At 46.2% G+C, this 24,847-nt stretch overlaps 3 protein-coding genes across 3 annotated transcripts; 2 read left to right on the forward strand and 1 right to left on the reverse strand.

Annotated features, from left to right (window-relative positions):
* On the forward strand, positions 1-3,297 carry LOC131291236 (proton-associated sugar transporter A). Its single transcript, XM_058320422.1, has 5 exons — positions 1-242; positions 1,343-1,713; positions 1,834-2,630; positions 2,691-2,996; positions 3,061-3,297. The coding sequence occupies exons 1-5, from the start codon at positions 1-3 to the stop codon at positions 3,295-3,297; spliced, it is 1,953 nt and encodes a 650-aa protein (XP_058176405.1).
* Positions 3,298-4,682: 1,385 nt separating this feature from the next.
* LOC131290927 (tetratricopeptide repeat protein 21B-like) lies at positions 4,683-9,013 on the reverse strand. Its single transcript, XM_058320115.1, has 3 exons — positions 6,510-9,013; positions 6,226-6,426; positions 4,683-5,985 (listed from the first exon to the last, which is right to left on the reverse strand). The coding sequence occupies exons 1-3, from the start codon at positions 9,011-9,013 to the stop codon at positions 4,683-4,685; spliced, it is 4,008 nt and encodes a 1,335-aa protein (XP_058176098.1).
* Positions 9,014-10,234: 1,221 nt separating this feature from the next.
* On the forward strand, positions 10,235-24,478 carry LOC131291022 (uncharacterized). Its single transcript, XM_058320213.1, has 9 exons — positions 10,235-11,141; positions 14,245-14,475; positions 17,319-17,486; positions 17,569-17,741; positions 17,847-17,934; positions 18,016-18,168; positions 19,837-20,127; positions 20,209-21,715; positions 24,174-24,478. Exons 1-9 carry the CDS (start codon positions 11,070-11,072, stop codon positions 24,476-24,478), a joined length of 2,988 nt encoding a protein of 995 aa, XP_058176196.1. The 5' UTR covers positions 10,235-11,069.
* The last annotated feature ends 369 nt before the right edge of the window (positions 24,479-24,847 follow it).

The raw sequence follows: 24,847 nt of genomic DNA on the forward strand, positions 1-24,847 counted from the left end.
ATGGAGAAACTGCACGAGTACCAGGGCTGGGCGGGACGGTGGCATGAGTGGCGCGCCGGGACTCGCCAGCGGCTCGACGCTTGGCGCGAGCGACATCCGGGCGGTGTGCGACAGTTCGTACAGGAAACGGTCCGGCAAGGCTGCTCGTTGCCGTCCGGTCCGGCCCAGCGTGGCACGACCGAGGAGCTGGGCGTCGGCACGGGATGGAACGAGAGTGCCGTCGATTTCTCGCACATCTATCGGTAGGTAAACGATGCCCGAGGATTGACTTTACATTTGGGTTTATTGGAGGAACGCCTTGCTGGGTGTTTATCAACTAGCGAAACACGGTACCTCGTTGGGGATGGCATATCTCAACAATACCAGAATGTAAGATCTCAATCGGACGATCGATTCACACACGAACTCCAGTTCCCGCGGCGTCTGGAGTACTCACGCTGTTAGTATTTCAAACCCTTACGTTCTCACTTAACGCTCTGATTCACGATCGCTTGTTTTTGATGATCCATTTTGCAGTTGTCGAGATATGCCGTCACAAATGAGATACACGGCCTTTGCCAGAGGCGGATTAAAGGTTCTAAGGGTCCCAAGCAGCTTCAAGTTAAAGCACAAAACGCATACACTGCGTAAATGTTTCCCTCCCCAAAGTGAACTCTTTCACATATGTCAAGTGAATTACAACTTTTTGCTTCTCTATAAAACCACGAAAGGATTAAAATGCAAGCATCATTGTTGTATGCTTGTTGTATCCGGTGAACATAGATATTTCCTTAAATAGCATCAAAGGAATTTTTACACTTGCACTTGCCTTCATCATTCAAATACAATCCAAATAGAGATATCATTAACTATTTTAATAGACGATCAAAAATTGCTTAGCGAAATAATCAAAAGAAGTCCAGCTTTGAAATATGGACAAATTAGGTAAAAAGCACGGGACCCCAAGCAGTTACTTAGTTTGCTTATCTTATAATCCGCCGCTGACCTTAGCACGGACTTCGACATACATATAAGTCCGGGCCAAGGCTGACAGTTGAGGTTCTTCTTCTTCTACGTCTGCGAGGGTTTACACTAGTACGGCTCCTGGGCCTTCGCAAGCTGTCCTGGCGATGTAGACCTCTAATGGGTTAAGGACAGCTGAGGTAATAATGAGATAACGATGCGAACTTTCATCATTCTCGACACGATCTGCTGGACGCAACGCTGACAGATGGCGTCGTTATTTCACGATGACCTCAAATGTTTCGCGGAAGCAATTGGACTTGAGTTGTAAAACTCCTATCCTATATCCTATCCCTGCCAAATTTCCTATTGCTTGTATTTACCTTCCGCATACTTTCAGCCGTAAGACACGCCTCGAGCTGATCCGCATCTCGGCCGCGGTGATGGGAATCGAGTTTTCGTACGCAGCCGAGACGGCGTTTGTATCGCCAACGCTGCTCAAGATCGGCGTAGAGCACCAGCATATGACGCTGGTCTGGTGTCTATCGCCCCTGGTTGGCTTCTTCCTGACGCCGGTGCTCGGCTCGCTGAGTGACCGGTGCCGCAGCAACCTGGGCCGTCGGCGTCCGTTCATCCTGCTGCTCTCGCTCGGCGTCCTGCTCGGACTGCTGCTCGTGCCGAACGGCGAGGACGTGGGGTATGCCATGGGCGACTTCAATCCGTACGCCGTCAACGCAACACTCAACGATACCGGCGGTGGAGCGAGCGAAGGTGGTGGAGGTGAGGATGGAGTGGACCCGAATCCGATACCGATTCCGCTCGGGGGTAGGTATCAGCCGCTTCCCCATCGCTCCACGGCCTCAGAGACGGAGCCACAGCTCGTGGTGGGAGCTGATGCGCCCGCCAAGCGTCCCCGACACCCGTGGGGCATCTTCTTCACCATTCTCGGCACGGTGCTGCTCGACTTCGATGCCGACGCCTGTCAGAGTCCGGCCCGGGCGTTCCTGCTGGACGTGACGGTCCCGGAGGATCACGCGCGCGGACTGTCCACCTTCACCATCATGGCGGGCCTGGGCGGTTTCATGGGCTACTCGCTCGGCGGCATCGACTGGGATAGCACCTCGCTTGGCGTCGTGTTCGGTGGTCACGTCCGTGCCGTCTTCTCGCTCATCACGGTCATCTTCGTGGTGTGCGTTCTCTGTACCGTGACGAGCTTCAGCGAGATCCCGCTGTGGATTCTGGAGGAGGAAATCGAGCGCCAGGAGCCACCAGCTCCGGCTGACCCTGCGGCCGGGGAGGGTAAGTCCCCGGACCAGGATTCCGCACTGCAGGGTCGCCCGGAACCAGCCTCGTACGGTTCGGTGGAAAGGAAGAGCGCTGTAGTCGCTGGCGGTCAGTACGACGTGCTTCCTGGCGAAAACTTTGCCGAAACTAGCTTCAGTCGCAATGGTATCAGGCCGCCGGGGGTGGAGGTAGCTGGCGGTAGCGAGCCCGCACCGAAGGGGAGCGACGCCGACGCTACGGCCCCGTCCGTCACGCTCGGCATGTACCTGCTCTCCATCGTCTATATGCCGCACTCGCTACGCATGGTCTGCCTCACGAACCTGTTCTGCTGGATGGCGCACGTCTGCTACTCGCTCTACTTCACCGACTTCGTCGGGGAGGCCGTGTTCGATGGCGATCCCAAGGTAAACGTAGCCTGTTTTGCATTGACCCAGCGGCTTACGTTACACTGACTCTCGCTTCAGGCGCTGGACGGAACGGAGAAGTACCTGCTGTACGAGGCGGGCGTCCGCTTCGGCTGCTGGGGTATGGCGATGTACTCGCTGTCCTGCGCCTGCTACTCGCTGATCATCGAGCGGCTCATCCGGCGGTTCCGCGCCAAGCGCGTCTACGTCGGCGGACTCCTCTTCTACTGTCTCGGCATGTCGCTGATGGCGCTCTCCAAGCACCGCGTTGGCGTGATCGTCTTCAGCTGGACCGCCGGCGTCATGTACTCGACGCTCTTCACCATGCCCTACCTGCTGGTGGCCCACTACCATTCGGAAGGAGTCGTAAGTCCCCGCCGAACGTTTCCACCTACCTTACTACTTACCCTTCGTTTCGTTTCCCTTGCAGTTCGAAGTGAACGACTGCGGTGTGGCGAAGCACGCCGAGGTGCCCAGCATCCGCGGCCTCGGCACCGACGTGGCCATCGTCAGCAGCATGGTGTTTCTGGCCCAGTTCGTGCTCTCGATCTGCATGGGCTCGATCGTCGCCTGGACCGGCACGACCACCGCTGTCGTCAGCATTGCCGCCATGCTCAGCTTCTGTGGGGCCATCTCGGCAACCCAGATCATGTATCTGGATTTGTAAAAAAAAAACGAACCTGCAAACGAACGACACCCAGATACTGCAATCACCGCCAAACAAAATAAGAAACGATATACATATTTACCCATTTTAAGCGGTGTTTTAAACAAAATTCTTGCCAAATGTCTTTAATTTAGTAATCAAACACACATACATTATTTTCAAATGGTGGCATTTTTTCTAACGCTTTTGCATTTCACTATAAACAATGAAAATTTAGCACGAAACATGAGGGGAGAACAAAAAAAAGCTAAAGAACCAGCATTTCAATATAAATAAATGAAGTACGAAACGAAAAAAAGAACAAAAAGACGACTATCGTGAGCATTTTACATTTGGAAGTAAGAATCAAACAAAGGTAGTCCTTTGCAAACATGTATTTTATCATGATTAACATACCCTAAATATAAACTTACAAATGCCATGCTTAAATGATATCTAAGAAACGAAAATCTAATTTAAAAAATGTTGTGAATCGATGCTTTATGCAAAAGATAAAACACCTTTCTAAAATTAAACTGCGACCAACTTAAACTAAACCATTCCCTTACTGCCCTATAACTTTTTCTGCCCCCTAAAGAAAAAGTCTAGTATAACTAAGTGTATAGTTACACCGAAGGAGAGCTAATGTCGTGGCAAGTTTAGAAAATTATGCAAAATGTTCTGTTCATCTTTAGAACTTATGAAAACCAAGCTCGTGTTGGTTTGGTTTGGTTAAATCGAACAATTCTCAACACAGCAGTAGACACGAAAAAACATATGCCCATGTTTCTGTTGATAGTTTTGAAGCGTTTGGCAAGGATTTTGTAAAAATAATGCTATAAAGTAGAGTGGTACCATTCGAGTTTCGTTCACTGTATATTAAAAACATCCTTCCATACGTTCCAGCGATAAACATTCTAGCGAAAGACAAATGAAGGCGTGCGTCTCGTGTTTCCTAATACGTAATATCGATGTTGTCATTGTTCGCCACCGTTAAAACGCGCATGCATGTACCATGTACTAGGTGTCTTTGTTGTGTGGAATGTGCTCGTTCTGAGGCGGCCTCGTGGTTGGTCTCTTCATACACCGAATCAACGTGGCTCCTAATACTAATATATCGTCCTAGAGCAAACTAATAAACGATCTCTCTAACAATAATGTACGTAATATTAAACCTTTCGCCTATATTCTTAAGAGTGCAATGGACGGAATGTGTTTACACATCCAAGTGTGTTTTTGTGCGATTGGGTTATGTTTTATACTTAATTATAATTTATCAAAACAATCGGTACAATTCCTGCAAGATGATTTAAAACACTCAATAACACAAGTTTAGGAAATAAGAGATCATATGAGAAAACTTGGTCTCGATTCACCATTGGAAACTGATGCTGGGTCGCTGAACTCTACGCTTTCAGATTATTTCGGCACTTCTCAAGAATGTCCTTCCGAATCGACGGATAATCCGGATGCAACTTAAGCACCTGCTGGCATATATCGATCGCGTCCGCATAACGCTTATTCTTCATATGGTTGAACGCCAGCTTGTAGCCAATGTTCGGCTTCGATTTGCCGCAGTAGCGCCAAGCGCTGTCGTAGTAAGCCGCCGCGGCTCGATAGTTCTGCTCCTTCTCGAATGCGATGCCTCCGAGCTCGTACGCTTTGGTGCAGGACTTGTTGTGCTGCAGGACGCGCTTCAGCAGATCGGTGGCCAGCTCGCACTTGCCGGCTTGAATGTACAGATCGGACAGCAGCAGCCAGCACTTCTCCAAGTACTCGGCCTCCTCGAACGTCCAGACGTTCTTGGCGACACGCTTCAGCTGGTTCTTCGCCCGTTGGCCCTGCTTCAGAATGACGTGGGTCGCCGCCATGCCATAGATGACCCCGATATGCTCCCGGTATTCGTCCTGGGACGCGATGCTGGTGAAATTCTGCAGCGCCCGCTCGACGTTGTACTTCTGCCGGGAGGCTACGAGCAGGAAGTTCTCTAGCAGCCGGTGATTGAGCGCCTCGTTATCCAGCACGCCCGGCCTGGGTCGCAGCTCGTTGAGCAGCCGCTCGGCGGTACGCAACGCCATCGCCCGCGAGTCCTTGATCTCCAGATCGTCCGCCCCGATGTCGGCGATCGAACCCTCGTTCGGCAGCTCGCCATCCGGATTGAGGCAGATCTCGATCATGTTGTAGATCGCCTGCTGACCCCATTCGGCATTCCGCCGGCAGTAGTTGAACAGCCGCAGCGCGCTGTTCGGATTGCCCCGATACCACTCGTACAGTCCCTTGCAGTAGCTCAGCCCGGCCTCGCCATCCGACCGGGTCGCTTCCTCCTCGGCCCGCTGCAGAAACCCACCGGCGTCCGGCAGCGTTCCACTCCGGCGCAACACCTCGATGAGCCGTGCCAGCGCAGTCCAGTAGTTCGGCTGGTTCACCAGCAGCTGCGAGAAATGGTAGGCCGCACTTTCGAAGTCCATTCGCCGGAAGGACAGATCCGCCATCATCACCAGCGCCATCTCGTTGTTGGGATCGATCTGCACAATCTGCGCACACGTCGCTTGGCAATCGTCCATCCGGTTCAACTGCATGTAGACACGGGCCAGCGCTGCCATTATGACCGTGTCGGACTGTGCATACTTGAGCGCCTCCTTGTAGTGGTGTATCATTTGTTCGTTGTCTCGAATTGCCTGCGACTGCTCGGCCATCAGTACACATATTCTGCAATCAACAAAATAATAGTCAATTAAATTATTCAAACAGCAACAAGTCAATTAAACTTTTCATTAATATTTGTCTTTTAACTAGCAAATAAAACATGCATCAAAAAACAATTTATATATAAATAAACCCCTCTAAACTAAGATAGCTAAAGCCGGGAAAGTGAGATTATATACAAACATAAAAATAAATATATAAGACATGTAGGAGTCGTCGGTCCTTTTATCGGCCAAATCTTACTTGGATAGCATCTTGTTCTGTTCGGTCGCGACACCGCTCGTATGGTCCAACAGCAAGCGCTGCTGCACCTTCAACTGGTTGTCCCTGGCCTCTTTCAGTGTCTGCAGGGAGGCGCTCAGTTGGCCAGCCTTCTCGCGTATCCGAGCGAGCAGCAGTAGTTGTTTCGTGCGCATCTGAAGCACGGTTGGATCATCCATGTTACTGTAGACAAAGAAAAATAGAGTTAATTTGATGCACTTCAATCGAACACGAAACATATTGAACAACGGATATGTTTCACTTACGCTCTAGTGTCATTAACATCGTCCGCAAGAGTCTGTTCGGCATTTTGGTACTGCTTCAGCTTAAGGTAGAGTTCCGCCAGGTCCAGTTTTAAAGGATAGTTCTCCGGGTTGACTATAGCTTCTTGGTAGTAGGTGATGGCCTTACGGTACTGATGCGTTCGCACGTACGCCCGACCGAGCTTACTAGCGAGCAGCGAATCACGCGGATTCTGCCGAAGTGCCTCCCGGTACGCGTCGATGGCATCGTCCGGCTCCTGAATGGACATGTACGCGTCGCCGAGGATGAGGTGACTCGAGGCGTTCGGGCAGTTCGCTACCAGCTCGCGAAAGCACTGGGCGAACGTGAGCCGATCTTTGCGGTGGTTCAGATAAATGTAAGCCATCTTCGTCTTGGCCTGGATGTAGTACTGATGATCTGGTTGCATTTTTCGCAACAGCTCAATGGCCTTCGCGTGGTTACCCTGTTGGATGTAAAAGTCAGCCATTGCCAACGCCAGCCGACCCTCCTCCGACGTACCACCGAACTCGGACGACACATGCTCTAGCAGCTTTAGCGCCTCCGTACTCTGGTTCAATTGCTGGTGCGTGCCGATCATTTCCAGGTAAAGCGTAAGCCGATCGGTTGAACTAAGTTTCAGATTTCCTAGGGCGGACGATTTGACGTTGCTACCGGGCCCGATAGTGCCACCGGTGTTCATACCGCTCAGATTCAAGGCACTCATGAAGCTTTTCAGTGCGTCCTCGTGCTGCTGCTGGTTTTTCAAAATAATACCATACAGCAGATGGTACATTGGGTTTTCGCGCACCTTGAAGCTGTGACTGAGGCAAATCTCGAGATTCTGTGCGGCCCGCTGGTACTGCTTCTGATCGATGTTTATTTCCGCTAGCAGCAGGTGCGCGTCGGGGTACGCGGGATCAAGCTCCTGCAAGATACGGTTAAGTGTTGCAGATGCCGCCGCTACCTCACCACCGAGCCGTTGTACCAGCGCCAATAGATAGACTGCCTCGACCAGCCCCGGGCAGGCCTTTACGACTGACTCGAGCAGGTTGGCCGCCTGCAGCAGCACTGGATGTTGTTGTTGCAGCATGCCGTTTGCCGCAAAACTCGAACCCACCGAAACCACGCCCTTCACAGGTGAATGTGTCAACAGTTCGCGTATCAGTTGCAGAAGAAAATCAGGATTGAATAGCCTCAGATACTCCGGGCCGTACGCGAGGGCTTTCAGATTCTTAAAGTGTGCTTCCGACGCCGCGGACAACAGTTCAATCGCACGGACAGAGTTGTCCGCATGCAGCCTGGCGGTCATGAAGAGCAGCAACGGATTGGCAGACGTGTCCTGGATTTCGGTCAGAAACTCCAGCTGCTGCGTCACCTGGTCGGAAATGCCACCCTCCAGCATCTGGCAAAGCGTCAGACCACAAAGGGTGTACACGGAGCTATCGTTAACCTTGGTGGCACTTTTGAAGTACGCTACCGCTTCCTTATACCGACGCTGGAGGATTGCCTGATAGCCCAACTCCGTTAGATAGTCCGCGTTGGACCCATTCACTTTGACCGCCTTTTCCACCAGCTTGAACGTTTCGGCCAGTATGCCCGGGTGGCGCCCGCAGACGGCCGCGTACAGTTGCCCCAAGCGCAAAAACAGCTCCCCATTGGCCGGTTCGATTTTCTCCAACGAGCTCGCCAGATACTGCAGCGCACTCACGCCGGCACCATAATTACCGTCCTTCACCAGCAACACCATGATCTTCACGGTAAGCGCCTCCAGGTTGGCCGGCTCTTCGACCAGAATTCGGTTCGCAATCTCCGTCGTGTGCTCCCAGTGCCAGTTGGAGAGGTGTGTTCGCATCTTTTCCACCAAAGGAATGACCGACTCGGAAAAGCGAACCGCCAACCGGTTCAGCACCGCAATCGCCGTGTCAAAGTCACTGTTCAGCTGATGAAAACGCACCTGGCCGAGGCTGGCATCGAGATGTTTGCCCCCACTCTCGAGCGCCCGATTGAACAGCTCCAGCGTATGGTTGCTAGTGTTGCCCAGCTGCAGCTCGGACCAGCCCTTCAGCGACAGGACATCCCCGTGGTCGGGCTTGAGGCGCAGTGCCTTGTCAGCGTACTCCTTTGCCTTCTCCGTTTTGCCGCTCAGATATAGAAACAGTGCCGAATAGTAAGCGGACTGTGCCGTTAGTCTTTTCCTCTCCTCCTTGAGCTTCACGTCCAAGCTGATCAGTTCCTCCTTGTCCACGATGTGGCACCGCTTGTGCGTGTACATCAAGCAGAGCGTCACAGCCATGCCGAGATCGCGGTCGTTTCGTAGCTGGTTTAGCTCCCGGATGCCCTCTTGGATACGGATTCCGTCCAAGACGAGCGCTAGGCCGTTGAAGAATCGAAAGCTTACCTCGCTGGTATACTTGGCCATCGCTTCCAGAACGGTGCGCTGCATCGTGTGGTAGTAGCGGTTCCTTGCGTGGTAAATAATCACACTGCGGTAGTCGTGTTCGTCCATTTTATCCACCAGATTCCGGTTCAGTGGTCACTCCAACGAAAACTAGACTTATTTTATCCCGATCCAGTCGAATTCTTTGAGCAGCGCTATTTGTTTATGTCCGAATCGTTGCATGGTAACGGTAAATAAAATAGCAACTACACTCATACATGTGCGCGTTCATTTCACGGTCATATCTTTTGACAACATAGCAACATTTTGTTTATCGTTTTATACCATATCCACCAGGCTCGCAGAAAATTGCAGAAGAAAATCCCTTCATAAAATTCAACTTTTTCGTTATAGTTCGATTATGAACATATTCTACTTTTTAAATAAAATAAACGAAAACTTTGTTATCTTTGTCTTTTAGAAATTGATGATCTAGACATGCGACTTCAGTTCATAAACTTTTACTCTATCCAAAACTAGAGCATGTTTATATACAGTATGGAAGTTGATTAGTAAAATATAGGAAAAGTGTTTTATGACATATTTAGCAACACATAACCAAGATTATGATTCAAAATTGTGTGAGTTCGGATCTATTTCTATTCGCTCCGATTGCTCCGAGTTCAAGGTTACTAGAACGAAGCAAATATCCCAGCAGTCTGTCCTGGAAAGCAGGTCAAGTCCGATAATAAATGTTTTATTGGCGTTTTCACAAACGCCTAGGCTATGGAATACACTAGGTCGCCAATTATAAAAGGTTCGGATAACAGCTGATATATCATTGTAGTGTCGAGTGAAATTAAAAATGAACTAACATACAACTTTCACTCACTATCTGTTTTATCTGTTTTGTATAGTTTTTGACTGGAAAAATATGAATAAGCACAATTTGAGAATTGATGAATTTCATGCGTCGGAGCACTGACAAAGCCAGCTTACAACTGCCCATTATAATCGACGTTGTACTGTATATTCTACCTCGAACCTGGAAGAAATCTCCGGAGGAGCATGCAAATTCGTTGGCAAAAACCGTATATTCTAATTTTGTCGACATGGATAACATTTTTAATCTATATTTGAATTGCATTTGCATGCATTTTCGAATTTTGGATGCGTTTACTAAATTGATATTTGCCATCACACGCCGAAACAAAAAAATTGCAACTTCTGTCTGAACCCTTTGACTCTTTACTATAAACTTCGGGGTGTATTTTTTCGGCATTTGACATTCCGCAGGTCGGCCGTTGCGTTCGCGCATTCTACGGTATTCCTTCTCCCCGAACGGGTGGTGTGAACGGCGATTTTCCTGCTCTGACACTGTTTCAATGTTTCGTAGTGCGGTTCGATCGGGACAATGCAGCGCAGTTTCTCACGCCTTTTGTGCAGAAGTTTGTAATCGGTGATTGGTTTCCGCGAGCGTTCCTGCTTCCGCCGCCCGAGAGCGCATCACTTTCGCTTCCTTCGCAGTGTGGAACCGGAGGTGGAAAAGTGCTACACACCCGGACTGGCGTACGCAAACATTTGCCCCCGAAACCTCGATCCAACAGCACGACCATCAGCAATAAACACAAACCATAACCACAATCTCGCAGCCATCAACTGGTCGTCGCGGATGCAACAGGAAGAACACAACCTTTCCCGCCATCGACGGACACTGGGATGCTAATCGTCTGCAATGACAGAGTCGGCCGAGGCGGATAAAAGTTTGACCTATTATTCCAAGGGTGTTGTTATCGCACGGGCATCCTTTCAAGGCAGCAGTTGCCTACTTACGAGAATCGTCCGTGGTTGCGGTAAAGCCTGTTAGTTCCTCTTCGTCTACTTCGTCTGCGAGGATTCACACCACATTGAATCCAGCTTCCATCGCTGTTATAAACAGGATACAACATCACTTGCAAGCTGTAAACCGTGAGCTGAACTGAATAAGTATCATACGATGCTCCGAAACCAAAAGTAACACCCAGGAATATGACTCCCAGCCGGCAGTGTACTTTGGCTACCATAGGAACGCCTTAATTCTTACCCTGCGTTGGAGTAAATCCTTGAAAAGGACAAGAAGCTGCAAGGTTAAGGCATCTCCTATCAGCAAGTGTGTCGCCATCTAAAAAAAAGGACAGCGATCGCTATGGCCTCCGCAGAAGCAGACACCATACCAATTCTTCTCATAACCGCAAATGTGGGCAGCGTTTTTGAAGACGTAAGTATCAAATTAGGTTAGAAGCTTTATTTATCAAGGGAAAAATTCGCCAACTCGCAAACTATGCTAATTGTATGTGGCAAAATACGATCTAAAACTTGTAAAGTTATGTGGTAAATATGCGGCCTGAGCATAATGTTAAATCTATGTTAAGGTACGAGTAGCTTGCTTTTGGCTTTCGTACTTTTGTAAGCCCTTATTATTTAACTTTTGTTTTGTTATGTTCACAGCACGGAAGTGATAGATTTATTGCTCCCATGTTGCAGACTCCGTCAACCCCCAAGCAATGTAGAGGCTCGTAGCACGGTGTTGTTTGCGCTAGACGCGGTTCTAATTTGCTCATCGGAAAAGTAAATCCCGCCCAGATGCATCGTAATAAATTACTCCAATACGCTGCGCGCCAGTTTGTCGGGCTTAAGTGAAGTAAATACAAACATGCGATCTAAGGATACTTTGCCCTAGCCTACCATGAAAAGGGTTAATGAAGCGCGTCGGCCAAAACTAATGAGCGTAAAAGGTGTCACCGACGGTATGCAGCCGAGGGGGTGGGAAAAAACGGGATGCTATCAAATGCAGCCCAGCCAGCCATACCAACAATGCTCATTTGAGCTTGAATTATATTTTTAATTCAAACCGTAGCGCCTGTGTGCATTGGTTGATACCTAAACACACCTATGTTTGTACAGCTTGTTCCACAAACATTTGCCATAGCAATGCAGTTTTATATCTTTTCTTTCAATTGACTTACAATTGTATGACGCATGTGTGTGAAATTTTCTCTAAACAGATGAAGATATTCTGATAAACTGAATCACATCGCTATGTTTCAATGCTCAGTTCTAACGGATGCATACAATATTTACAGAAATGATAGACAAGCCCTAGGCGTGTTGATTGTTTGTTTCATAAATAAGGGATGTTATTTTGTAATTAAGCATTCCTTGCTAATAGCACGACGCGGCGAAATCGATAGGAAGAGTTTTTTCAGATTAATTTCCAGACACAACAGTTAGCGAAGGCTTTCCGTCTTGATTCGATAAAGAAGCGTTGCGAAATAGAGCGACACCAGTCTTGTTCCACTGGCAAGATGGCTTCCGTTAATTTTGAGCACGCATAGTGCGGCTTTAAGTGAAGCCGTAAGCGAACAAAACCGGGGCCCGCAGGGGAAGATGGCGCACCGGCCTGCTAGAACCGATGCGCCCACCCCTCCACCCTTGCGCCCGCTCGCGCTTACGTGGTGTAGGTGTTTATTTTTGTTTATTTACCAAAGTTTTGCCGTACCACTTTATCGTTCGCCCGCCCGTAACGCGCTCGCTAGGGTCAGCTCGTCAAGAATGTAGAACCGTAGTGTGCAGGCGACAGACCAAAGAAGACCGAAAACAATTCAAAATAGAAGCGACGTCGTTTAGCTGAAGGCACACACAAACTCGCTAAGAGTGGACACAGCACCAAACTCGCTAAGAGTAGGGGGTGGAAGGTCGGGGCGCGGGTGAGGAGAACGAAAAACAACAAAACTACAAGAATCAAATCTCACCGTACGCATATAGCGAAGAGCAGCAAATCTTACCACAGTCGTTTCAATATTTGTTCGGCCTGTACGAAACCAGGTACGAAAACCTTCAGATAAGCTCGAAACGATGGCGTTTTTTATCCATTTTTTTGTACAAGTGTAGCATTGGCTTGACAGTCAATGTGACACAGGAGGAGTATCCCGGGTATAAGCTTTCGAAATACAATTATTCGGCAAAATCCCGGGCGCCAGTCTCGCTTTTGTCAGATGTACTCTTCCACCCGCGTGCTTCCCATAGCTTTGGGCATCTAAAGACCGCCTTAAGTTCCACATTCCACGTCGTTTTAATCAAACATTGACCATTGTTTAAGTCAGCTATATAACCAATATTGCGAGTTCATAATTCCGCCATTTCTTGCCAACATTGAAGTGGGGTCAAAAGTTAATTTTTCACTGAGGTTTTATCGACCGGAGAAAGTTTGACTCATCGCGCATTATCCAAATATTTAAACCCATCTCATTTTGATTAGTTTCTTTTTTACCACTAGCACATAAGGTGCTGGTAAATACAAATTTCTTTACCAACATACCAAACTGTCATTGATATTGCTATTCAAATTTATTTGAAATAAAATTAAGGTACACTCATTAATAAATAATCCATTTGCGATTAGTTTAATGTGATTTAAAACGACTTGGTGTGATGGCGCACCGCGTACAAACATTCTAGCTGCGTGTAGACTTAAAAAAAACACCGGAAAGCTATAAAAGACCACCACCAGATTACAATCAAAACCCAATTACCCAACGGGGAAAAAATAAAGCATGAGAGCTATGAGTCCCGAGTCCAACAGAGCGAAGAATGCTTCCAGCGATGCCAATGAAATTAAGATTTTCATAAATTTGAATGGCCATGCTTAGGTTCAAAAGTACCTTCCATTATTCACGGAAGTTTTCTTGAGCAATTAATAGGAAAACATTATATATTTCGGTCAAAATCTCAGTACACTGAGGTATTTACACTTTATCGGACAGTTGGTTGGATAGTTTAAACAATTATCCTTTTGAGTCCACCGCCACTCAACACTTTTTCCGTTCGAATTTCTTCAGATCCTTCACTCATTGATAACGTTTATATTATAGAGCTATAATATGGTGAGGTTGTAGACATTCTCCTCTACCGTCCTTAATAATTACCACCAGCTGTTTACGCACAAGAAGCCACTCGGGTTCGTACAGCTTGAGATAAAAAAGGCCAGTACCTCTACACTGAGCTATATATCAATGGCCATCACATGCGCTCCACGTCGAATCGTGTGCAGAATGCTAATGAGTGCTAATGAGACAAAACGTTCGCATAAAACGTAAACGTAAATAAAAAAAAAAAAAACACCAACTGCAACCATATACACCTAGAGCACTGGAATCTTTTCTAGCCAACCATGCTAAATTGTTCTATTTATTCCCGAGCAGCTTAGAGTGTTTTTAAACATCTTTTCATTTAATAACCGATTTACAATAGTGTGATATAACAACTTTGTTCTTTTTATTTCATTTTTGCACGTTCCTGGAACCCGGATGAAACCCCGACAGCCGTCCAAGCTGCTGCACCTCTGGCTCCGGGAGTTTCTCGACCATGTCGCCCAGCACCGGCCAGCGTTTATCGCGCTCCATCTGCAGGAGGTCGGCGGCAAGACCTACGAAAAGTCGATGGAGTACGTGCAGGAGTTTATAAAGAAGCTCTGCGAGTCCGAGGAGCTGCGCGACTACAATCGCATCCGGGTGTACCTGGACGAGGACTACAACTCCGCAGAGCATTTCACGGTGAGTCGGGGCAAGATGGAGCATATATGATCGTTGGTTTGTACTCTTCCTACGATTCAGCGCTTCACTCAATTCGAAACTTAACACTCCCGTTGTTGCGTTGGAATAGATTAGAAAATATTGTTGGTGTGAAAGATGTAAACTAATTCGGCTGGGAAGAGAATGTGTGTGCCAATCGGTTGGCGAGTTACAACGCTGCTCCTCCCCTTCCACCCTTATATGAACGGGGAGAGGGGCCAGCGATGGGAAGAATTGTTTGTCAAACGGATGGCAAATGGGCCAGTGAATACTGATGAGCCCCACGTTCTTCCGGGAGGGGGGGACTACTATGCTTGTTATGCTGGGCGTATTGCAAAACATTTGCCCGCATCCGGTAACACCAACGCACACCGGTTCAAGGGAGCGCTTTGGCCCGATTTAGTCCAGGTCGGCCACGTTGCCGAGAGACACGACGTAGGGACCAGCACCGACGCCGACGGCTGGCTTTCCTCCAATTGTTTATTTGCTTGATGTGTGTGTGTATGCCAGATTCTCGCAAAGGTCATTGTTTGTCCGATCGGCAGGCTTCGATTGGCCTCCAGAACTTGTTCGGCATGGATGGTTTGAACCATGCCACTGGATCAGGTAACACCTGTTTGTAATACCGTGACAGTCGTTTTTTTTTACCGTTACCGAAGAGAAATCGAATCCGCCCCGATCAGATGCGAAAGATCAAGCTTGTACCATCGCAATCGACAAAATAAATACTTAATACTTTGATGCATCGAAGTGTGTTAACTATGTTGGAAATTCTACATGTTAGTACCCATCACAAGGCAGACGATTACGGTTTCTCTAAACTTTATACAAATGTTAAGCTTTTTTATCATGCAAAGAATGCATTATGCAAATTAAATTGAAGACGAAAGTATTATTACTAGTTCATGAGCTGTCTATATATTTCATTAAACGTGTTTCTACGTATGTTAAATTCCATTGTTCATTAATTTTAACTTATGGGTGGATGAAAAAACAGAAGAGCTAGTGAATTTCATTTAATCAGTTGTAGTGTTCCTTTAAATAAGACAAGAAATACACAAATGATCTAATTCTGATAAGATTTGTAGGCTAAAGAATTATAATTGGATTGACATTTCTAAATTTAATTCACACCGTGAAGTATTAAATAAGATGAACAGATGTCGACAGTCAAACAGACGCTAGGTCAAGAATCATTACGTTAAGCCGAAGACACATCCTGTCTTGGGAACGCTAGTTTCATAGGAATTCTAAGAGAAAATTCTCCTGCCATTTTGCCATAAGCTCCTCCATGCCGCCCGTCGCCACATTCACCACAATCGATACTGAATATGAAATCTAATTAAGGAGAGACAAACAACAACCGGTAGAAATGGGCTGCACGCAAAAAAAAAAGAAAGAAAGTTGCACTGATTGGAGCTAATGGACAAAGGTCCAGCTCGGAAGCATCGTCTTCTTGAGACTCGAAGAAGCCGGACCGAAACCTCCATTGGGGTTTCCCGTACCGGTATGTAGCTGCCCGTCGGGATTCGATTATGAAAGCCATCATTCGCCTCGCTGATGCTGATCCTTGGGAGGAAGCCTCAAAAGGGAAGCAAACCGTGACCACCTCCTAGCGTTACCGTTGTTGATCTATTTCTGGCAAGTGGCTTTGTACGCCTTGCCTTACCATCACCACATTGATTTTTCTTCGTTCTTTTTCTTTGTAACTCTCGCATATGCCCCATTTGGCGCTGGGGAGGATCGCCAATGTTTGCTGACGGAGTTGAAGGACACGCGTTACACTAGCGTCATGGAAATGTTCCGCTGGGAACAGCGTAAGTTTTCCCCGGTGGATGCGCGTGTAACCTGTGGGCGGTTGGGTGTTGTTACAGGTTCAAACAAGCAAATATGTCACATTCCCTCTTCATCGCAACCACTCGGGGGTTGCTTTTGTATTTGGGCATTTTAACGCAAATATTTTTCATAGCTGAAATTGTTGAACTTACTACGTTAAATTTCACAAGGGTTGGGAGCATTTTTATGTTTATTTCCTATGCAAATCAAAGATACGCAACTTTGTGATCTATTTGTGACTTTTTTATGTTAAAAATATCTTGCATGGAATTTAATACTTCGGGCTGAAATGCTCTGGTCAAATCTACCACAAAAGTACATCCTATTCAATTTGACCAAATAATATCTCCTTAATGGGTTGATGCATTTAAATATTATGCCGAGACAAACAATCGGTACATTTTGGCATTGTTTTTCAAAGCTTATGAAATCGCTCATTCGTAAGAACCAAAAACAAGCAAGCACTTTTTCATGCGTCAAGTCCCATAACGAAGATAATATTTGCAAAAAAACGCAGAAAATTCGTCAAATTGACGCAATGGTACGTACACTGATAATAACAATGTGCAGAACAATGATACATTAGTATGGATCATTCAATGACGCATGTTTATACTCTGAATGCTAAATACTACAAAACTAGTGTTCGTCTTTAAATGCTTGCGGATGAATCTGGATAAATAAATTGATAAATAAATAAAACAAAAGAAGTGAATTTCATTTTAATATATTCAGAGTATGTTTTATGATATTTATAAATACTCTGTGCTTTCATGTAATTCACCTCTTTAAGCACAAAAGTCAAACATACTTGCACGGAATAAATTTAAAAGAATTGCAATAAGAATGGGAAGAATAACCATTTCTTCAATTCAATTAAGTGTTGAAAACAATTAGTTTGTGAAAGCGTCATGTGTAAAAATAAGAGCGTTTAGAGATTACCAAATTTGCTAATGTATTTCAATGTTTTGTTTTTCTTTTCCATGCAGGCACTGGGAAACTTGTACTTCGTGCAGAACACTGTCGACCATGTGTTAATGTGGAACTTTCTAACGCACGAATGGGACCCGGTCGAGGGTAAGAGCATACACACCGGAAGCATCGAAACGGTGGCGAGCAAGGAGAAGGCCAAATTTCCGCAGCAATTTTTTCCGGAGGTAAGAAGCGGTCTTTACTCAGTAAAGTTTTACTTTTGTTGACGTGTCTGCTTTCTCTCTTCCGGGTTTTTTTTTGTTTTAGTGCAAATGGTCACGTAAAGGATTCCTCCGCACGCGTTGGTTCCTGAGCGGTACGGTGTTCGATCTAGTGAATATTCATCTCTTTCACGACGCGTCTAATTTGGCCGCCTGCGAGGAGTATCCGTCGGTGTACTGTAAGAGCCGGCGCCGGGCGCTAGTGCACACACTCGAACGGTAAGTGCGAAACCATGTGTTGGACGGACTTGCCCTACCGTTCTTTTTTCCATTTGAGCACACTTTTATTGAACTCTCCGTTTTATAACGTTCTTTGCACGATAGATTTCATAAAGACACTGTTAACCGACCAGTGCCATACTTCGTATTTGGTGATTTCAACTTCCGCTGCGACACGGAAGGTGTTATTAAGGTTGGTAGTGCTGGGCTAGTGGGAGGGCAAGAAAAATTGAATTGAATTTTTTATTGATTTCCGCTCCTATCCTATCTGTAGAAACTTACCGAAGATCTCACAGTGCATCGGGTACAGAATGCGAAACACGACAGTACAAAGGTTCAGTATCGTGACGCGGATGGAGCAAACGTGCTGACGGTCGGGAAGAAGGAGTTTTTCCACAGCGATCAAAGCACGTTCAAGGAGAGTTGGGTAAGTACGAAAGTCTATTTTGTTTTAAATGTGTTTATGTCTCACTTGTAATAATTAAAATGTTATTCTAGTACTTTTAAGATCTTGATAGATTACAATCTTTGCACTGTGATATATTTGACATCACGAAAACTTTTATATTTTACGTAATATAATTACCCTAACGAGCTGTTCGACTTATCACATATCACATTTGTTTGAATAGACCGACTTGCTTTTAGTAAACAGCAAATGTATCGCAGTCACAATTAATGTAAACATTTTAAGCATTATTTTGTTGAACACATTTTTCTGAATATTTTGCTTAGAATATTGATATTGTTTTACAAAATGTGCTTTTCATTTGCTTTAGTTTGTAAGCTTATATGTGAAGAGTTGGTTGCAAATATTAAAGATTTGCTATTAAGGCCCAGTTACACGGGCCCTGCTTGAACATAAAGTCAGTATTATTAACTTGTGAAGCTGATGCAGTAGTTTTATATTTATTGTAAAACGCTAAATTTTTAGATTATAGCAGCACGATCATATTTTCGTTCTGTTGTGGCTAGGCTCAGTCCAGGTGCTAAACAATCTCTAAACAATTGATCCAAAAATAAGAATTTGTAAATCCTGTCGTATTTATTCATTTAATTTTGGAACGTGCCGTTCAGTGTCCTCATTAAACTGGATTATTTTGTCACGCATTCGAAATTTCATACCACTACAATCTCAATAAAAACAAATATAATTTGTCACTTAACTTGCACCATTTCTCAAAAGGCTATTCTGGTCAATCATATAATAACCAATGGATAGCAAAACTCTGTTGTGGATAGGAAACTCTTGTTCATGTGCCTGGTTCGGATTATTTGAATACGGCATCTGCGAGGCGTTATCAGTGTTGGAGCTTTGAAGGAAAATGTGTTTTTCAAATACAAAATATGTGTAATATTCTATTCTTTCTTAATATTGGCATAGCTTAGTTTCTATAAATGTTATAAGTACAGATACTGTCCGATAACAAAACTGTCTTAGCATGGTTTGATTTATATTACCTTGAAAATTTTTGCACCCTTTTTCGATTTGACATGTGAATGTATACGTGTGCTTTTGTATTATGATTCTTTTTCGCAATTTAATCGAATGAAGAACACATTTTGCATGCTTTGCACCGTCCGAGAACGTGAATTGTTCAGCTTGTCTGGGCATATTTACCGGGGTTTTGTTTTACATTTCACAATAACGGATCTGTAACTATTTTAAACCGAACAATTTCTGTGTGATTGAAGATTTAAGGCCTGATTATCTGGGCACAAGTCGTAGTCCGTATGTCCGTCCCGTGCAAGGTTTTTTTTTATTCTTTTCATGATAATAACAAAAATTTGATATGCTTTTTAATATTGAATTCATTATTGTGAAACATTTTTTTTTACCATCCAAGTATGCTTTCAGTTTTCTTTGCTACGCTGGTTTCTCTAGCGATCTGTGGAATAGGATTAGCGTTTTGCCTGTTTTCTTATAAAGATATGGTTTTGAATCGATTTTGGTGCGTTACTTTATTCGAGTGAGGGAAAAACCATCAAGCGTAACGTTATGAATTTTGTATAATAAGAAACCAACAAGTAATGTAGAATTAAGTTTTCCTGTGTTGTAATAATAATAATTAAATGTTTCCCTTCCTTGCTGCAGCTGCGTCAATTCGACCGAGAGCTCGATTCGCTCCGGAGCATACTGTACGAGTATCCCATCACATTCCCACCGTCGTACCCGTACGAGGAAGATCCGATGCAGCCGTGCTCGTACATGGCGACCCGCTGCCCGGCCTGGTGCGACCGTATACTGGTCAGCCCGGCGGCCCGGAAGCTGATCAGCGACAGTAATTTCAACGGCGATGGCAACTCCGGTGCCGACGGCAGCGCCAGCGGATCGCCCGTCCGCTACGGCATCATCGGAGCGAGCGTGTGCATGGGAGACCACAAGGTATGGCGATGAGGGAGAATTGGAAGCGTTCATGGGCATTCATTTTCGTCTATCGTTTTGGTGTTTCGTTCTCACTTCCAGCCAGTTTATCTCAGCACGCGAATCAAGACGAGTCAAGGTATTTTAGATTACTGTTCCTGTGATACGCATGCGCCCGCAACACCCCGTGTTGAACACCCAGTGCCCAATAGTAGTAGCGGAAGTAGTAATAGTAGTAGTAGTAGTGGTAGTGCAAATAGTAATAGTAGTAGCAAAAGCGTTACCAATATCTTAGCTGGCCATAGTAGTAACGGCAGTGATGCCGCAGCCAAAATTCACGTTCCACTTGATCGTGGTGGATCGAGCGCACACACTTCCATCCTGCCGACATTCACCTCCAATGGGCGCGGGTCATGCCAAGCTTGCTGTGCTCGCATCGAGCAGTGCCTTGAGCGCAACCTGGGAGCGCTTGAGCCGGACGCCAGTGGTGGCGGCGGTCTGCTGGGGACGGAATCGCCGTCGAGTCAACCCATCGTCAGTATAAGCGTGTTCGACACCGATAGCAATCTGAATGTGTGCATGTGCTCGCTGTACAGCAGCCAGGCGCAACCCGGTGAGCCGACTGACTGCGACCGGGCGCCGATCTGCCCGAACTGTCGCAACATTATCAAACACCAGCCGGTCGAGCACCGGAAGACGCTCATCTCGCGCCGGATGATGCTGGCGAACGATATCATCGTTAACCGCATCGACACGCACTACCTCAACACGTACACGACGCTGGCCGGGGCCGGCAACACGAACGGCGCCCCGTTGGACGGGTCGCAGCTGGTGCACCATCGCTTCGAGCCGTACACGCCCGAGAGTGCGGAGTCGCACTCGCCGCTTCCCGAGTCGTACGAAAGTAGCAAGGGTTCGCGCACCACCACGGATACCGGCACGGACCGCGGTGATGGTGACGTTAGTGCCGAAGGAGGAGCGAGCGGCGACGGTGACGATAGCGGCGTTGTTGCGGTGACGGCCGACGACGACCAGCATGATTTCGCTGGGGACGATGAGGCTACGGCGCTGTCGCTAACCGGCGATGAGGAGCACCAACCACTGCTAGCGGCCATCTCCGGTATGCCGACCACCGGGCCGATCGAAGCGGACGTAATTATCGAACAAGAGTTCCCCGTGCATCCGCCCGCAGCGAAACCGACCCCGGCCAAGCTGCCAGCGGCCACGAACAAAGGCAAGGAACCGAATGCAAAGCCGACGGACACCTCGCTCGGTGGCGGATTCAGTGGTGTCTCACCCCGTCAGCTCAAATCCCGACTGGAACGGTTGAAACGGATGGCCGACGAACGCCGGAAGCAATATGGCGAGTGGACGCGCAATCGCTCTAGGTGCGACACCGCTCGAAGCGAGAACAGCAGCTCCGGTACGCTGACCGTGCTGGCGTTGGCTGGCGACGTCGGTAGCGATGGGGGTGAGGGGGTGTTGCCCACCGCTGATGCTCCAGTATTATCGATTCCCCCGGTGGATCACGCACCCGGCGGCTGTGCAGTGAAAGCTAGTAACAATAACATTCGTTCGCAAGGCGACAGTGGTGGTCCGGCGTTAGATGGTACACTCACGGCACCATCTCGGGACACGCTGCTGGCCGGGGGATGTTGCCAGGGGATGTGTAGTATCCTGTAGTCTAGATACCCCCTCAAGTGAGAGATGTGTTGCTTCCATCCTTCCCAAACATCTCGTGAAAAAGAACGTGCGCTACACACCAATGAACGCTATCATCTGCGATGGTAGTCCAACTTACGCGGTATCACTGTTTATTTAATGAACCTCCCCAGTGCTTGCGATCGTACGCCAGAATGTAGTACTTACTAAAGAATATTCTAATGTATTTTCAAACGAGGTAACGGTAGTCAGAGAAAGCAAGGAAATTACATGATGGTTTCGAACTCAGTCACGAATAACAGCGTTAATCTGAAACGAACGGCAGAACGCTTACGCTCGCTCCAACTTGAGTACTTACATTTGCGGTCGTTTGGCGCGTGCGGAAAGGTGTATCGGTTTCGTTTGTCGTTAGGTTTATTCACATTATACTTTGTCAGGTGTGTGTTGTGTCAGGCATGTAGGTGGTTTGATCCGCAACCGCATGTTATACCGCATTATCTTCCCTATTTATTGTACGCTTAACATATATGCCCTACTACTGCTATTGCTGCTACTCGTACTGCTATTTGGTATTGGACTAGGTTTGTTTTTTTTCCTTTCTTTTGTTTATCCCACAAACATTTACCACTATTTGCACACCACGCTCAGGCGCATCCTTGTCCACGGCACGAATGTCGCTCGAAAAGTAAACGGGAGAGTTAAGCAAAAGTCGAGCCTCAATCGGCACCTCACTGAGACGGATGAAAGTAGACGTGTGAAACTATTATTTATATGGTCTGCTACAAGCAACAAGAAATCTCCCAAGAAACTCACGTTCGTAGAATTTCATTACAATTAAACATCCTTCTGATGAATTCAGAACCCCTGCATCGAATCGAACAGCTAAGAATACGCATCCGGTGAATCGAACGGTAACTAAAATGGTGCCTTTAACACTTTCCGATACACGCGCCAATACTTACAATAATCGAGGGCTACGAATCGAATGCGAATAGTTTACCCTCAAGGCAGGTCATCTTTGATTCTGGTTATAGGAAAAACTGCGTCGCGTAGGTTCACTGTGATCTGTAGGTGCCTTAAATACTTACCGATGCTTCTGACACACGCAAATACTTACTTCTTATCGGCGGGAATGGACAACGCAATTTAATAATTGACGGCACCTTAAACTGTTTCGTAAAGTACCAAAATTCCCCCGCCTTACAATCAGCTAGATTTCATTAGCTACACACACCCACACACACGCACACACAAACACTACATTCATGGTATTCCGTGCAACTACGAATGCTCAGCGGATGCTCGAACGAAACGATAAAAACAACTTAATTTATATTAGCATATCTTTTAAGTAACTTAATTAGTCCTTAAATAGAGTCATTTTTATGTTAATGGTTACTTTTTGTTTTGGTTTTTTTTATTTAAAACTCTACAAACAATGGAATTAGAATTGCATTTGCAGCAAACATCCACCTTTATGTTCACCTTCACTTGATTGTTATCCGAAGACAGGATAGGAAAATTCATACAGGACTGCCAATTAATGATTAGATTGTATTTTGTGTGTCTGAACCTTGCCTCAATCATGCCCGAATGCCTGTACCCATAGGTACGAGAACAATGTTTTTATTTTATATTTATTTGTTTGATTACATAGTACAGAGTAGTGCCGAGCTAGCTGTTTCATTGGTTTTTAGTACTCTTAATTGTGTCTACTTCACAGAAGTTATTGCGGGTCAAATATGTTTTAAACTTAGCTGTAGTCAATGTAGTATCACTTGCAAATCCTTGTCTCGCCTATGACGTTATTAAGCATTTTCAATGGCAACAACTATATTTAAGTCGAACGGTCGAAGCAAGCTATGGCGAATTCCGCTTTAAATATACAAGAGTAGCAACCAACAGTTATATGCTGCGTTTTGTTCCGTTTTTGTTTTATTTCATTGTTTTTTTTTAATTTTAAGTCTGTATTTTATTTAGTGTCGAAGTTGTTTTTTTTACTACTTTCTAAGCAGATTTTTCTTTTTTGTTTTGTTTGTTTTTGTGAAACTTATTTTTTGTTCATTAGCTCACCCCTTTTAGGTTTTTTGTTTTAGATAACCTGTTCGTGCTCATGTGTTTTTTCCTCATTTTGTACTGATGATTCCTACACTGTGTGCAACGTGTTTTTTGGTTGTGCTCCCTGGTTTGCTGAGTACCGGAAAGGCAATCCCTGATGCGACAGTAGCAACAGACAGGTGCAAGTCAACCAATTGCTACGGCGCCATTGCTTCGATATGTCACAAAACATGTCCAACCACGTACAACTGAAATGCTGGATTGGAGTTGCTACTTTACTGAAGTGTTTGTTTGTTTTTTGTTTCGTTTTTCTGCTTTACATATCACGACTTCGTTTCTCTCAGCAGTCAGCGGCGGCGTGAATCCCGGCCCGGATGGGAATGCCAGCGAGATAACAGCCCAGGAGCTGCAGGATCGCTTGCAGGAGTACACTGATCTCAACACGCGCATATACGACCAGCAGCAGGCGGAGACGGCGAGTCTGAAGGTGCAGTCGCGCTACGTGATGGTCACGCCCGTAACCGCTTCGGATGGCAACGAAGCCCCAGGGGAGCGCAGTGACCCGCCAGCAGAGGTCGAGAATGATGCAGCCCACTTCGGCGAAGCGGCCGGGTCGCATTGTGGACTTATCTTTCGTGAAACCACGGTTTAGGTGGACGCTGCCGGAGACATATAGCAATCAAACTCCACCGCTCGGGTATTGCCTTGCGCGAAAGACGATTTTGCTCTATTTACTGATTTATCATCAACAAGCATATGCGTCAACATCTCGTGAAGTCCCAGAGAGAATAGTTTTGCTTACACATCCTAGGTTCCTTTCTAAGCAGGATCAATTTTTATGTTTCAAACACAACAATAATCAATCTGTGAATTTTATTTAAAACTATGTTATTGGAATTGTTGGACAAAGAAGAGGTTTGTTTGGTTCGTTACGACGCTGAAGACTTTTAACTGTAAGAACAATTATTCACTAGAAGAATAATAATTAAATTTGGTTTCGATTAACCTTCAACATATCAAC

This window comes from Anopheles ziemanni, chromosome X (assembly GCF_943734765.1).
Source record: "Anopheles ziemanni chromosome X, idAnoZiCoDA_A2_x.2, whole genome shotgun sequence".
NCBI lineage: Eukaryota > Metazoa > Arthropoda > Insecta > Diptera > Culicidae > Anopheles > Anopheles ziemanni.

What these genes read in the sequence shown, in the direction of transcription:
- LOC131291236 (XM_058320422.1), top strand. Translation starts at nt 1, where the DNA reads ATGGAGAAACTGCACGAGTACCAGGGCTGGGCGGGACGGTGGCATGAG. An exon ending in GATTTCTCGCACATCTATCG is followed by an intron (nt 243 to 1,342) that starts GTAGGTAAACGA and finishes GCATACTTTCAG; the next exon opens with CCGTAAGACACGCCTCGAGC. An exon ending in ACTACCATTCGGAAGGAGTC is followed by an intron (nt 2,997 to 3,060) that starts GTAAGTCCCCGC and finishes TTTCCCTTGCAG; the next exon opens with TTCGAAGTGAACGACTGCGG.
- LOC131291022 (XM_058320213.1), top strand. Translation starts at nt 11,070, where the DNA reads ATGGCCTCCGCAGAAGCAGACACCATACCAATTCTTCTCATAACCGCA. An exon ending in CGCAGCAATTTTTTCCGGAG is followed by an intron (nt 17,487 to 17,568) that starts GTAAGAAGCGGT and finishes TTTTTGTTTTAG; the next exon opens with TGCAAATGGTCACGTAAAGG. An exon ending in CTAGTGCACACACTCGAACG is followed by an intron (nt 17,742 to 17,846) that starts GTAAGTGCGAAA and finishes TTTGCACGATAG; the next exon opens with ATTTCATAAAGACACTGTTA.
- LOC131290927 (XM_058320115.1), bottom strand. Translation starts at nt 9,013, where the DNA reads ATGGACGAACACGACTACCGCAGTGTGATTATTTACCACGCAAGGAAC. An exon ending in GATGTTAATGACACTAGAGC is followed by an intron (nt 6,427 to 6,509) that starts GTAAGTGAAACA and finishes CTTTGTCTACAG; the next exon opens with TAACATGGATGATCCAACCG. An exon ending in CAGAACAAGATGCTATCCAA is followed by an intron (nt 5,986 to 6,225) that starts GTAAGATTTGGC and finishes TGTTGATTGCAG; the next exon opens with AATATGTGTACTGATGGCCG.